Genomic DNA, 12,460 nt, shown 5'->3' with positions numbered 1-12,460 from the left:
TCCCCCCCCCCCCCCCCCCCCCGTCCCGAGTGTCCCATTTCCGGGTCGGAGGACATTTTTGGGACACCCTGTATACTATTATTACATGAAAATACGAAGACTGGTCAGATGTGACCTGGCATCGGCCAGTCGAGGGTTAACCGCTTGTGTACCTATGGCAGGTTAAACTCATCATACTTCCTTATGCCAAATACGTGTCGTACGATTTGAAGCAGATTTCTGGTTTATTTGGAACTTAATTCACTGTTTCATAGAAGAAGTAAATTTCTGTTTCATTAAGGAAACTATGGAAATCTAGTTATAACGTTATAAATAATTCCAATCGTGATTTCATCGATTGTGCGACCGTACAATCATAAATGTTACGTTCCATTTTAAAAATGTAAAAGGTCACCGTGGCCTTTTGATAAAAGAAAATTATTAAACATCTGTTCCACAGATATTTGCTATCTGCTTGAAAGAGATAATGTGTCTGTGATCTGTACAAAACACTGTTTTCTCATTCCATTTGTGGAATGTAATTCTGATTCGACCGTTCCAACGTGAACACTTATTTAGTCCTATTATCGTTCTGTTAAAGTTTATAGATAGTAATTAAAGATTTTCCATTTTATACAGTCACTGTTCAATTACTATTATTTAAATAAGTATAATAAAATTGGTCAATATGAGACTTACAATTAGTAATAATAGAATTTCGTTAAGTACTTTAAAGTCAGGCTTTAAATGAAAATCTAACCAATAGAATAATATGAAACAAATGTTGTCATTGTTTTGGGAGTGTATCATGTCTTAATCAATTAATCAATACTAGATCTGTAGTAAATTCATTGTAAACGTGACAAAAGAAACAGCATATTTATTGTATTATTTGAAAAATTGAAGAAAATATTGAATAATACAGAAGATAAATGAAAAATTAAGGAAATTAATTATTATTATGCTGCTTGGCTAGATTTACCAACTGACCAATGACTAATAAATTAAGAAGAATTGAAGAGTAGAAAACATATTGAATATTGTATATAATTGTCACAAAATGATGGTGACTTATTTTAATCATTTTGTTATATATCAACATCGCCAAAACCGTTGTTAATGATACCAGAATATATTTCGGGAAAATTGCAATTATAAAATTACATAAACAGACATAAGAACAACGATACGCGTTAGTTACGACCTAGATTAAGCAGCATGTTCTCACAAACAAAAGATCATTATGTTTATTAAATGTTGAAAATTTTGTCAATGCATTTTCGAACATTAACCAACCCCCTCAATAATATTGTATTATTTCAACGAGTCAGTAACATACTTGTATTGTAGTTAATTAACAATACATTAGTAGAGACAATCTTAACTATGGTATATTTGTACTTGAGCCATACTCCGCTAACTATAATAATTTTATAATATATGTATACGTTTCTTATTCTAAAGTTCCAACAATTGCACAGTTCAACACGTTCCACAAGCTCACAAAAACACGTGGCTTATTTAAAAAGTTTCTAAAGTGGAATGGAGAGACACTTTATCCCAAATATTGTTTAGAATACTGACTTAATCGTTACGGTTAACGGTGTAAAAATGGATGTGTTGGATGAACTAAAAATTTCAGAACTACTAATATCATCTATGAACATTTCATTCCGAGAACTTTTACAATAATGCAGCTACATAAAGTAAACTTGATTAAACGTACTAAACCTTTCCAATGGAATAATATAAAATGACATCTACGGATTTTTAATTATAATTCCTAGCGTTCCAACCGTAGATGTTTATTGTTAACTTTTTTCAAGCAATGTGAGAAAAGTTTCCTGAGGCAGGTACCTTCACGATGCTTCTCCTCTTTAAAACATTCACGGCCACGTCGGTCACCGGTGACCGACACAGAACTTTCCGTTCACACCGCGTCGATCACCGGTGACCGTAATGTAATACAAATTCAAATATCAATTATAATCAGCATGAACAGAAATTCAGTCAAAATGGGCTCGACGGTGAACGTATTAATGTATCCGCAGCGCATAAAGCCGCTACATGTGCGACCTGACTAACAACTGCACGTGGAAGCTTACCCGAATTTTCCGAAGCCTCACACCATGAACATATTTGAACTAATTTTTCAGAGCCCTTCCAACCACCAAAAGGTTTCCGTGACATCTTCAAAAAGGAAGGTCCGGAAGCATTCGCCAAAGCCATCAGACAGCATAAGGGGTTGCTGCTGATGGACACCACGTTCCGTGATGCTCATCAGTCCCTTCTGGCCACTCGCGTGAGATCGCACGATCTTCTACTGATATCGCCCTTCGTCGCACAACAATTCAACTCTCTTTATTCCCTGGAAAATTGGGGTGGCGCTACTTTTGACGTCGCCCTTAGGTTCCTTCACGAGTGTCCATGGGAACGATTGGAAGACATGAGGAAAGCCATACCGAACATCCCGTTCCAAATGCTTCTCAGAGGTGCCAACGCTGTCGGTTACACTAATTACCCGGATAACGTTGTCTTCAAGTTCTGTGAGCTGGCTGTGCAGACGGGAATGGACGTGTTCAGAGTGTTCGACTCGTTGAACTATCTGCCAAATTTGATTATTGGTAAGTAAGCCAAATGTTCTAGGTCGCAGGAATGAACCTTGCTTCTAGATTGGATCGTTTGGGTAGCTTGCATTTGTTTTCTTATTATTGTAAGCATATTAACATGTTACAACAAATCTCAAATTTCTGACAGAGAGATGGTTTCCTGCGTCTTTAGGCACTGGTGATTCCAAAGAAGACGCAAGGACCATCCTATAAACAATCAAAGGCTTTACCAGGTTATGATGACATTGAACAGATTCGGCAATTGTTCTGGAAAAATGCTGGCGATGATAAGCACAATAAAGAGGATGGACCTGTGTCTTGACACATAGAACCATTACAGAGTTAATGTTGCCTCAGTTCAGCATTAGAGTTAGTTCAGCCCTAGTTCAACTATAGTTCATTTCTATAAATAAAAATAGTTTAACTAATAATTTATAAATAGTGAATACAATATTGGTGCAAAAGTTGACCGAGTCGCGTACGTTTGTCGGTTCTGTTACGCTGAGCGAAAAGGAAGGCGACCAGCGATGACCTACCACTGCCGGCTTTATGCGTTTCGCTAAACTATTTCGTTGCTATATTGAAAACAAAACCACACCAACAACTTTGTTTGATGCTTTCCTTAGGTAAAATGTTTGCTCTGTCGCATCATATAATTAGATTCTCTTCTACAGTTTTAGTTTTCAAAATAAATTGAAAAATATCCGCAAAAATTCGCGTTTTAGACGTCATTTTCATTTTGATCGTTGCTTAAACATATATTTTTAATAATAATTTATATCATTTTGTTTAGGAGAGTTCATAGAATAATTTAGTGTTGAAAGAAATCGAATAACTATTCTTGTTCGAACACAAAACATCTTCAAGTTTGAAAATTTGCATTTCTTTTTAAAATACCTTTTTAAATTATCGGAACTGCCTGTTGAATATCAGTGGTCCAAATATGTGTTGAACAGTGTAATCGGTCCAGAATCTTTTCATTTTTAGATCAATGCAGAATTAGCTTAACACTAGAACAATTCTGGTTTAGCTGAACTTTGACAGAACACAGATGTAGTCTTCATACAGTCCATAGTTTAAATTCCACCAACATTACTGTACCATATTTATAATTCCTTGTACAATATTTTGGAGCCTCTATAAAGAATCTTACCCTGCTCTAATAGAATCCTTTGATTGCGAAAAGCTGTTATGGGCGTTTTACGCTAAACGTCACTGAAGTTACTCATTCCTCATTTCTTAATGAATTTGTTTATGGGGCGGCCTCTGTCTCTTCTGTGAAGTCACCAGTAATCCGAAGCACCAGGAAACTGTCTTCTTATCATAAATTTGGGGTTTGCTCTAGCACATAACGTTTTTTTACCGCAAAATACAACTGCAATGTAGAATAGTTCTCAATTAGCAAAAGTCAAGTGACATAAGACAAACTAAAAGTTAAATTCTTTAGGCATGGAAGCAGCTGGCAAAGCGGGCGGTATTGTCGAGGCTGCGATTTCGTACACGGGAGATGTGAGTGATCCAAGAAAGACGAAATACGACCTGAAGTACTACACGAATTTGGCGGATGAGTTAATAAAGGTCGGTACTCATGTCCTGGCGATCAAGGATATGGCAGGCTTATTGAAACCGAACGCCGCTAGAATGCTGATCGACGCGATCAGACAGAAACATCCCGATGTACCATTGCATATTCATACGCACGACACAGCAGGGGCTGGAGTGGCGTCCATGTTGGCCTGCGCGGAAAGTGGAGCGGATGTTGTTGACGTCGCTGTTGACAGTATGTCTGGCATGACCAGTCAACCCTCCATGGGTGCCATAGTTGCGGCTCTTATTGGTAAGTTATCTTCTGTACGTTGTTGTTAGGTCGTGCAATGTTCGCACTTAATTGCCGAACCGTTACACGATCTTTAGAATTTCAAAACCGAAAATAAAGCACACTTAGATTGTTTCGTAATGACTGTATTTACAAGTTGTGTGTTTGTGTGCGTGTCTATGTGCGTGTGATGTTTACCGGGTGAGTTCTGGTTTGAGTCTGATTTTCGTGTGTCGTCGCTTCCTCCAAATTCGCTGAAGGCGTTTACCAAACCTCGCTTCCTTATTGGTTATGCCCTGAAGGGGAAGGCAAATTTCTCGATTTTTTCAAGTGACGTGGAGGTGGAAAACCTCTCCTTCAGGGCAAAGCAGACGTCAGTAAAATATCGCGCACATGGTCACGGTGCGAGTTGACCGCGACGAAGTTTCGAATCTCTCAACAGTAGGGTTTATAGCTGTATTGTCTGCGAGAATGTTCGTTTCTTTTGTCTATCACTCTCTTTGTGTCAACGAAAGTAAAATTGCTTGAACGAAGGAAATAAAATAATAAAAGATAACGGTAATGTCAGATTCTAAAGCCGTCGTTACGGGTCTACGACGGAACAGTTGTGATGATTTAACGCGTAGTTTCTCCGTCGAAAGCTTATCCACACAGCCCACATGGGCAAGGTATTGGGATACGCCTAATTAGCACGCAAGTACAATCGATGGACAGGATATCGTAACTTCGTAAAATTAAGCGTTTAGTGGGGTCGCCTATTTATGCACCCACGCGAAGGCAGTACGCGCCTCCTGTCCATATGGGTACCAGTGTCATAACGGACCCTAACATACCTAGTGTGTTGTGTAATGTGGCCTGAATCTTAGACTGTAAACGTCATTTGTGAATGGATATTTAAAACTTCTGCTTACAATGTTTCTTCAAATTTCATGGTATTTAACCTCTGTCGCCTCCTACTGAATAATAAGTATCCGTAAAAATTAAACTGCAGGTAATTCATTTCGAATTGACATTGCACAATCCTGAAGAAGCTCAAGCGTCTTAAATTACGGGTTCGGCTACCGAAACAGGGGTATCTTTGCACCTTAATGGTTTTACGACTTCGCAATATCCTCTCGACGCTGTACACCCAGCTCCTTGCTATTAGTAGTGATACCAGGTTGCGAGCCCCTGCGTATCCACATTAATGGATACAAGCTCTTTCTAATGCTCTACCCGTTCTGCTGGACGGTTCGAGAGCTAAAACCGCGATTCCCGTGGCAAATGTAAACACCCTACTCTGCGATTTTGGGGCTATCATTGTTACCACGACAGTCCAAGCTCAACGGCTGGTCAGGAATGTGTGATACAAATATCCCATATTCCGGGGCTTGGTGACACTAGGGGCTGAGTTAACGCGTGCATCCTTATATTCAGAATCCCGTCGTATAGTTTTACCCATTTTCCTACTGCATGAGTTTACTTCACGCTTCAAGTCTAGTTATCTCGCCTTTCTTGACACTGGTCGGGTAGTTCGGGATAACCACGGGATCATCGGTTCCTGCGTGCTATTCCCGTAGCATTCTTGAGACGGTAAGTCACCTGTCGATACGTGAAATATCCATTGCTCCAAAAATTGGGGAGGTTCGAAAGTCTACTGTCTACTTACCGATTGGCCCTTCGTCAGTGGACGGCTGGACACTAAAGGCCCATACACCTTGGGTCTATCTTATTTCCGAATCTGAGGCACGTGTTTGCAGCATTGCAATCATGATAGTTTCTTCTCATCTTATACTCCTAACTGGAAGTTCGAAAAATGTATTTAACCTCAGTTTTACATCCATGCTTGTATAGTCAACACGGATTCTTCGGCTAACGCAGTTTTTACGATCTTGTAGAGAAAAAAAATGTCTAGAGAATGTTTGCAATGTGATTGTAATATTCATGGAAAAATTGGGAAAAATATTTTACGTAATCAGTGTGGAGATTTACAGTAAATATCGTTTGTTCTGCACTTTGTGTATTTTTGTTGCTTTCTATCATTACACGTAGACTCCAATTTTTTGCACCAAAATAATTTTTTAAAAGTATTTTATCGTTTCTTATAGTAAAAATTGTAGTGGCATAATAATACACATTGTAAATGTAATTTAAAACTATCAGAACATTGTCACATTTGATCCTATCTTCATCAGAGAAATCACACCAATCTATAGAAGAACGTTTCCAATTTTAATTTTGAATCCAGTAAATTTATATAACTGCATTGTGCATTGTTTTGTTAGAATATATTCTATTCTGTAATGGTATGTGAACTGTGAAGCAATACATACGATTTATGTGTAGATAGCTAAGAATATTCACTAACTTCGTACATAAGATTTTTTCTAACTTGGTTTACCTATTATATGTACTGATTATTTGTATGATCCTAATTAATTGCCTCATGTTGAGAAGAAATTAATACATACGTCTTCTACATTTTAATTTTCTATTTAAATAAATTCTGATATTCTAGATAAGTAACTTATGGTCATATTCCAGACCATATTATAGTCTTTTAAGACTACAATTTATTAAGATATTAAGAGGTCAAATCATGTAATTTCAATATTCAAGCAACGTTTCTAAAAATTTAATGCACTCGTTCCAAATATAATACTTTCACATTAATTTTAATCAAACCTTCTATATTCGTGCAAATTTCAGGGACGCCAAACGATACCAAATTTGATCTCCGCGACGTGTCAGAGTATTCTGCTTATTGGGAGCAAACTAGAACACTGTATGCTCCGTTCGAGTGCACAACGACAATGAAGTCCGGTAACGCAGACGTATATTTGAACGAAATTCCTGGAGGCCAGTACACGAACCTTCAGTTCCAAGCCTATTCCCTTGGACTGGGGGAATTCTTCGAAGATGTCAAGAAAGCTTACAGAGAAGCCAATCTGTTGCTCGGTGATATCATCAAAGTCACACCAAGTTCAAAAGTTGTCGGCGATCTCGCTCAATTTATGGTCCAAAATAAGCTCTCTTCCGAGGATGTCCTGAACAAGGCCGAGGAGCTGTCCTTCCCCAAATCGGTAGTCGAGTTCCTGCAGGGCGCTATTGGTGTACCGTATGGAGGATTCCCTGAGCCTCTTAGGTACTCTAATAAGACATATAATTGCGGGGAAATGGGACTAGAAACTCTGTCAAGTAACAAAATAGTATAACTTTATTAATCCCTTAACGCACATGTTCTTTTCCAACTTACCGGTCAAAAAAGATCATGTTTCCTTTTGCATAAATTCATAGTCTGAGGCTATTGTATCATGTTTTCTGCATTGTTGCTGGTATACGAAGTACTTTCAGCAAATAGAGAAAGAGAAGAGCACGATAGAATATAAACACACAGTATTTTTTTTACAAGTATTAATATTGATTAAAATAGTTGAAAATAATTAAAAATGTAAATGGGTTAGGTATTTATATATATTTCGCCCGTATATTTAACAATTAATATTTTGGAAACAAAGTACTTTCACCATTTTTTATTTTTGGTTTATTGTTAGTTTTACATGTAGAATCCATGTGGTGTCAAAAAGTGTCCCACATTTTTAATAACACCCTGTATGTCGATCCACCTTAAAATAATTTTCCTTTGCAGGTCAAAAGTCTTGAAAGACATGCCGCGAATAGAGGGAAGGCCCGGAGCAAGCTTGCCTCCGTTAGACTTCGCTGCTCTCAAGACTAAACTGCAAGAATCTCATCCCCACATCTCGAACAAGGACGTCATGTCGGTGGCGCTGTATCCCGAAGTTACAAATGATTTCTTAACATTTAGAGAAAATTATGGACCAGTAGATAAGCTGGAAACGAGGATTTTCTTAACGGGACCGAAGGTCGGAGAGGAGTTCGATGTTACCATCGAGAAGGGTAAAACATTAGCTTTCAAGACTCTGGCCGTTGCGGAGGATCTAACACCGAATGGAGAACGGGAAGTGTTCTTCGAAATGAACGGTCAGCTCCGATCTGTGTTCATTCTGGACAAGGAAGCTGTCAAGGTAATTACTATAATAGATAGCATGCGGCTGCCATTTTGTTTACATTATTGAATTATACTTTGTTTTTTGGAAAGAAAAGACCTCAGGTGGGCAGTCGCTAGTTTGCTGTCTTGCTGCGTTCGCGACACGTCTATGACGTTTGTGTTTATCCCACTCCGTGCATTTTGTCCAATATTTTTTTACTCTCTGTATGTGTGCCGCTACGTATCTATTATCTGCCTTTAACGCACATACAATACCGAAAACAATTACAATTAGACTATAGTAATTCTTTGGAGCTGAATTTCTTTAGCATTTTCTATATTGATTAACGAAGTGGAAATAGGTTTTATTAAAATCATTAATATTTAAAAAAAATAACGATTAAGGAAATCTATACTCTTCGTTAATTAATACAGAAAATACTACAGAAATTAATCTTCAAAGAATTATAGTAAATCATCGATGAGTGTTCGAAGGCTCCTCGGAATTGAATTTCTAATGAGGTTTAGCACAATAGAATTCCGAAGCCAATTAAATTTGTTTCGGCTGTATGTGGTAATTAGTTTATGAAATATTTCATGTTCAGTGCCGTGGAGCCTTCGAACACTCATCGATTATTTAGTCTATTACGCTCAAGTTGTTGTACTTCTTTCCGGCACTGTATATCGCTAAGTTTTTCAAGAAGAATCATCTACGTCGTTTCCATACTAACTAGATCGCGTACCAGAATCGTCTACTGTTTGTGAATTTGTTTTGTCGAGCAAATTAGGGAGACGCTGTTACGCTTAAAAATATAAAGAGATACTCACTATTCTTCAGAATTTGACAACGTCGCACGAAAGACACAGCGAGCGTTATGTCTCCTCCACGGCAGACACTTGCGTGCAACCACGCCTTAGATGTCTTCTTTTGAAAACCAAAGTACACATTCACCAATTTTTGGAAGAGTTAAACTCACAGTCCGTTACACGGTCGGAATTTTTGCTTTCCAACATTACTGTCATAGCTTGTCACTTTATACTTAAAGCAGACATATAATTTCAATTATTTTTATCAAACTTGTCAATCCCATTAAAAAACTTTTTTATTGGTACAAAGATTGAATTGTGATGTCAATTATCATAAGCACTATCCAAAAAGAATTTTGCCATGTTTTGCGGTTGATCAATTGTTTGTCACCTGTTTAACACGTAATGTGCGTTTTCTGTTATTAATTAACAAAGTAATAAAATTGTCTATGCTTTTGATCGAAGTTCTAATTAACTTATTAAAACAGCAGTAACATACTACAGTGAGTTCTCGATGAATGCGACACGAGTAATGGCGTTATTCCTACCACTGGTGGTTTCCCTTGTGGAACCAATCAAAACACAATTATACAGAAGCTAAGCAGAGACTCGGCTTCGGGCAGAAAATAAACTTATGAGGGGCTTAAAACCTTTCCGCCTTGTCATGAATGCTTCGAAGTGGAACCGGGTATGTCGCACTCATCGAGACATTACAGTATAAGCACAAAACAATACTCAAACACTTAACATTTGCAAAAGAGTAGCTCTTTGAAGAAAAAAAACAATCGTACGGGTTTCTTTCATATTTCCTGACCATTTTTAATCTTTAAGTTGTTTGTATATTTCTGTAAAAAAAATGGCACAATGTAAAGAGATTATATTTAGTCTAATAATTTGCTCACCTCTATACATATATACACACTAATTATAAGTATTAAACGATAGCTAAATCCCCTAGTTCTGAAACAAATTTATATCTCTGCTTAATATGTACTTAAGTTTCTTCGATTATTAAATATTCCACACTGCGCATCCAATTCGTAAAATGGTAAATAGAAATTAATTTTCTGGAAACAGAGTTTCAACAACTTAAAATTCATAATTTTTATCATCAGGAAATCCATGTACACCCGAAAGCTAGCAAAGGAGACAAAAGCCAAGTCGGGGCACCCATGCCTGGTACTGTGATCGAAATTAGGGTAAAAGTTGGTGACACTGTTGAGAAAGGAGCGCCGTTGGTCGTCTTATCGGCGATGAAGATGGAAATGGTGGTGCAAGCGCCAATGGCTGGGAAGATCAAGACTCTCGACGTCTCTCAGGGAATGAGATTAGAGGGAGATGATCTAGTTTTGACCATAGAATAGAGCTGTGCATCCCGTGAGATGAGAACGTCGCTGAAATCACATCGTTGTATACATTCTTAAGGCAAGAGTACATTTTCTTTAATTGATAGCCGCTGGACGCCGTAACTATTTGTATAAAGAGTTTTATTCGTCTAAGAACCTGTAGGGAATAGAAATTGTACATAATCTAGTTGTAACAAAAAGTCGAATATACACGGAATTTTTATTTTAAATCTCAAAGACGGATCATTTAACAGGCGACTGCACGGCGGATATTGGGTCTATTTGGACCCATTATGACAATATCATATTTATCTAACGAGCTTGCATCTTCTCGTTACGTTTTCATGTGATTTTGTGAACACCGTTACTCATGAAAATATCTGCCTACCCCATACGCCTAACGTATTTTACACATTTAACTAATGTTGAAGTTAGGAATGTTAATTATATGTACTACATGGTTAACGTACTTTAGATTAGAATGCAAATAAACTCTGTACAATTTATTAGTTGAAAGCACCCTATAATATATATTTTTATAATATATTTTTATAGTTGAAGCATCATAAAGTGTATTGATCAGGGTTTATACGAATATAAATGATAGTTGTTAATTTGAACTTGAACATTAATTAAATACATGAACGCATGGGATCGGCGGATATATATATTTATAAGTAACTGTACACCTTTTGCTTTAGAAGCATTAAAGTGAAGTAAAATAAAATGAGATTTAGTAGGATATATTAAATATATTGAAATGATAGAATCATTTATAGAACTAAACAAAATTTATTATACCTTATTACAAAAGGTTGCAAAAGTGTATAATGCATATATTTCCATATTATATATTCTGTTATATGGTTGACACTATGTATAGATGGGTACAAATGGACGGAGTATTCGCCAAGAGATGGTTAAATATCAGTGTTGGGCAAAATATAATCTAATTTCAAAATCTAAATCACAATTACATTGTAATTGCAAGATAATTACAATTACAATTACATTGTAATTTTACAGTTACATTATAATTGTATAATTACATTCTACTTGTAATTGTAAGTGTCTTGCAATTACATTGTAATCGAATTTAGATTTTGTAATTAGATTACATGTTGCCCAACTCTGTTAAATACACATATACTTTTAAAGAACTTTTTTGGCTAGTCTATTCTAATACATTTCTCGTTTTTAAAAGATTCAATGATAATCTCTGTAATACTGAGCAGAATGAAACGATAAAAAGAAATGAAAGCCATTTGATTAAAATTGAAAACGAATTTTATAACTGCCTCGAGAATCAATTAAAAGAGGATTGAGCCGTTTAATTAAACAAAGATCTAGCTGTTGATCGAAGGTTACATGCAAAAAGTTACCCTGTCACATCGATGACGTATTGAAAACAATAGAAACGAACGTCCTATTGAAATTTCATCGCATCACTTACTAAAATAGTATATGTGGCGTCGTTGTGTAATATATTTTTTATTCTAATCAGTTCTAATCATTCGTCGCAGTCATTTCTTTCCGTAAATCATTTACTAGTATTTAATTTAAGGTCGCGAGGGCGAACATGTATTTTTCTTCTAACAAGCTCATCATCCGTAAACAACTTTTTGTAATTAAAACTTAAAAACGATCAATCAACCTGCAATTGTGTTCGTATTCGAGAATAACTAAACCGTGACATGTACAAACCTATAAACACCTATACGACTTCCAATATCCAAGAAGTTTTGTTCATGTAATGCGAACTTATAAAACTACGTCTCCGTCCATAAGCAATCGGTAGACTACGGAAACTTATGTAAGTTTACAATTTTAAATATTAATGCATAAAAATTGACATTGGACAGAATTTTATTTTTATTACTAGGCATTTCAATATGTTAAAGTAGTACATAATTAG

At 36.5% G+C, this 12,460-nt stretch overlaps 1 protein-coding gene across 1 annotated transcript; it reads left to right on the top strand.

Annotated features, from left to right (window-relative positions):
• Positions 1 to 2,135: 2,135 nt before the first annotated feature.
• On the top strand, positions 2,136 to 10,841 carry LOC107192769 (pyruvate carboxylase, mitochondrial; the record flags this gene model as incomplete). The annotated part of the gene is made up of 5 exons (XM_015582105.1): positions 2,136 to 2,603; positions 4,036 to 4,425; positions 7,093 to 7,528; positions 8,033 to 8,429; positions 10,315 to 10,841. Coding segments are annotated over 5 exons (1,940 nt in total), but the record flags the coding sequence as incomplete, so codon positions are not given.
• Positions 10,842 to 12,460: the final 1,619 nt, after the last annotated feature.

Source organism: Dufourea novaeangliae, unplaced genomic scaffold (genome assembly GCF_001272555.1).
Source record: "Dufourea novaeangliae isolate 0120121106 unplaced genomic scaffold, ASM127255v1 scaffold408, whole genome shotgun sequence".
Classification (NCBI taxonomy): domain Eukaryota; kingdom Metazoa; phylum Arthropoda; class Insecta; order Hymenoptera; family Halictidae; genus Dufourea; species Dufourea novaeangliae.
This window is presented reverse-complemented; position numbering and strand designations above follow the sequence as displayed.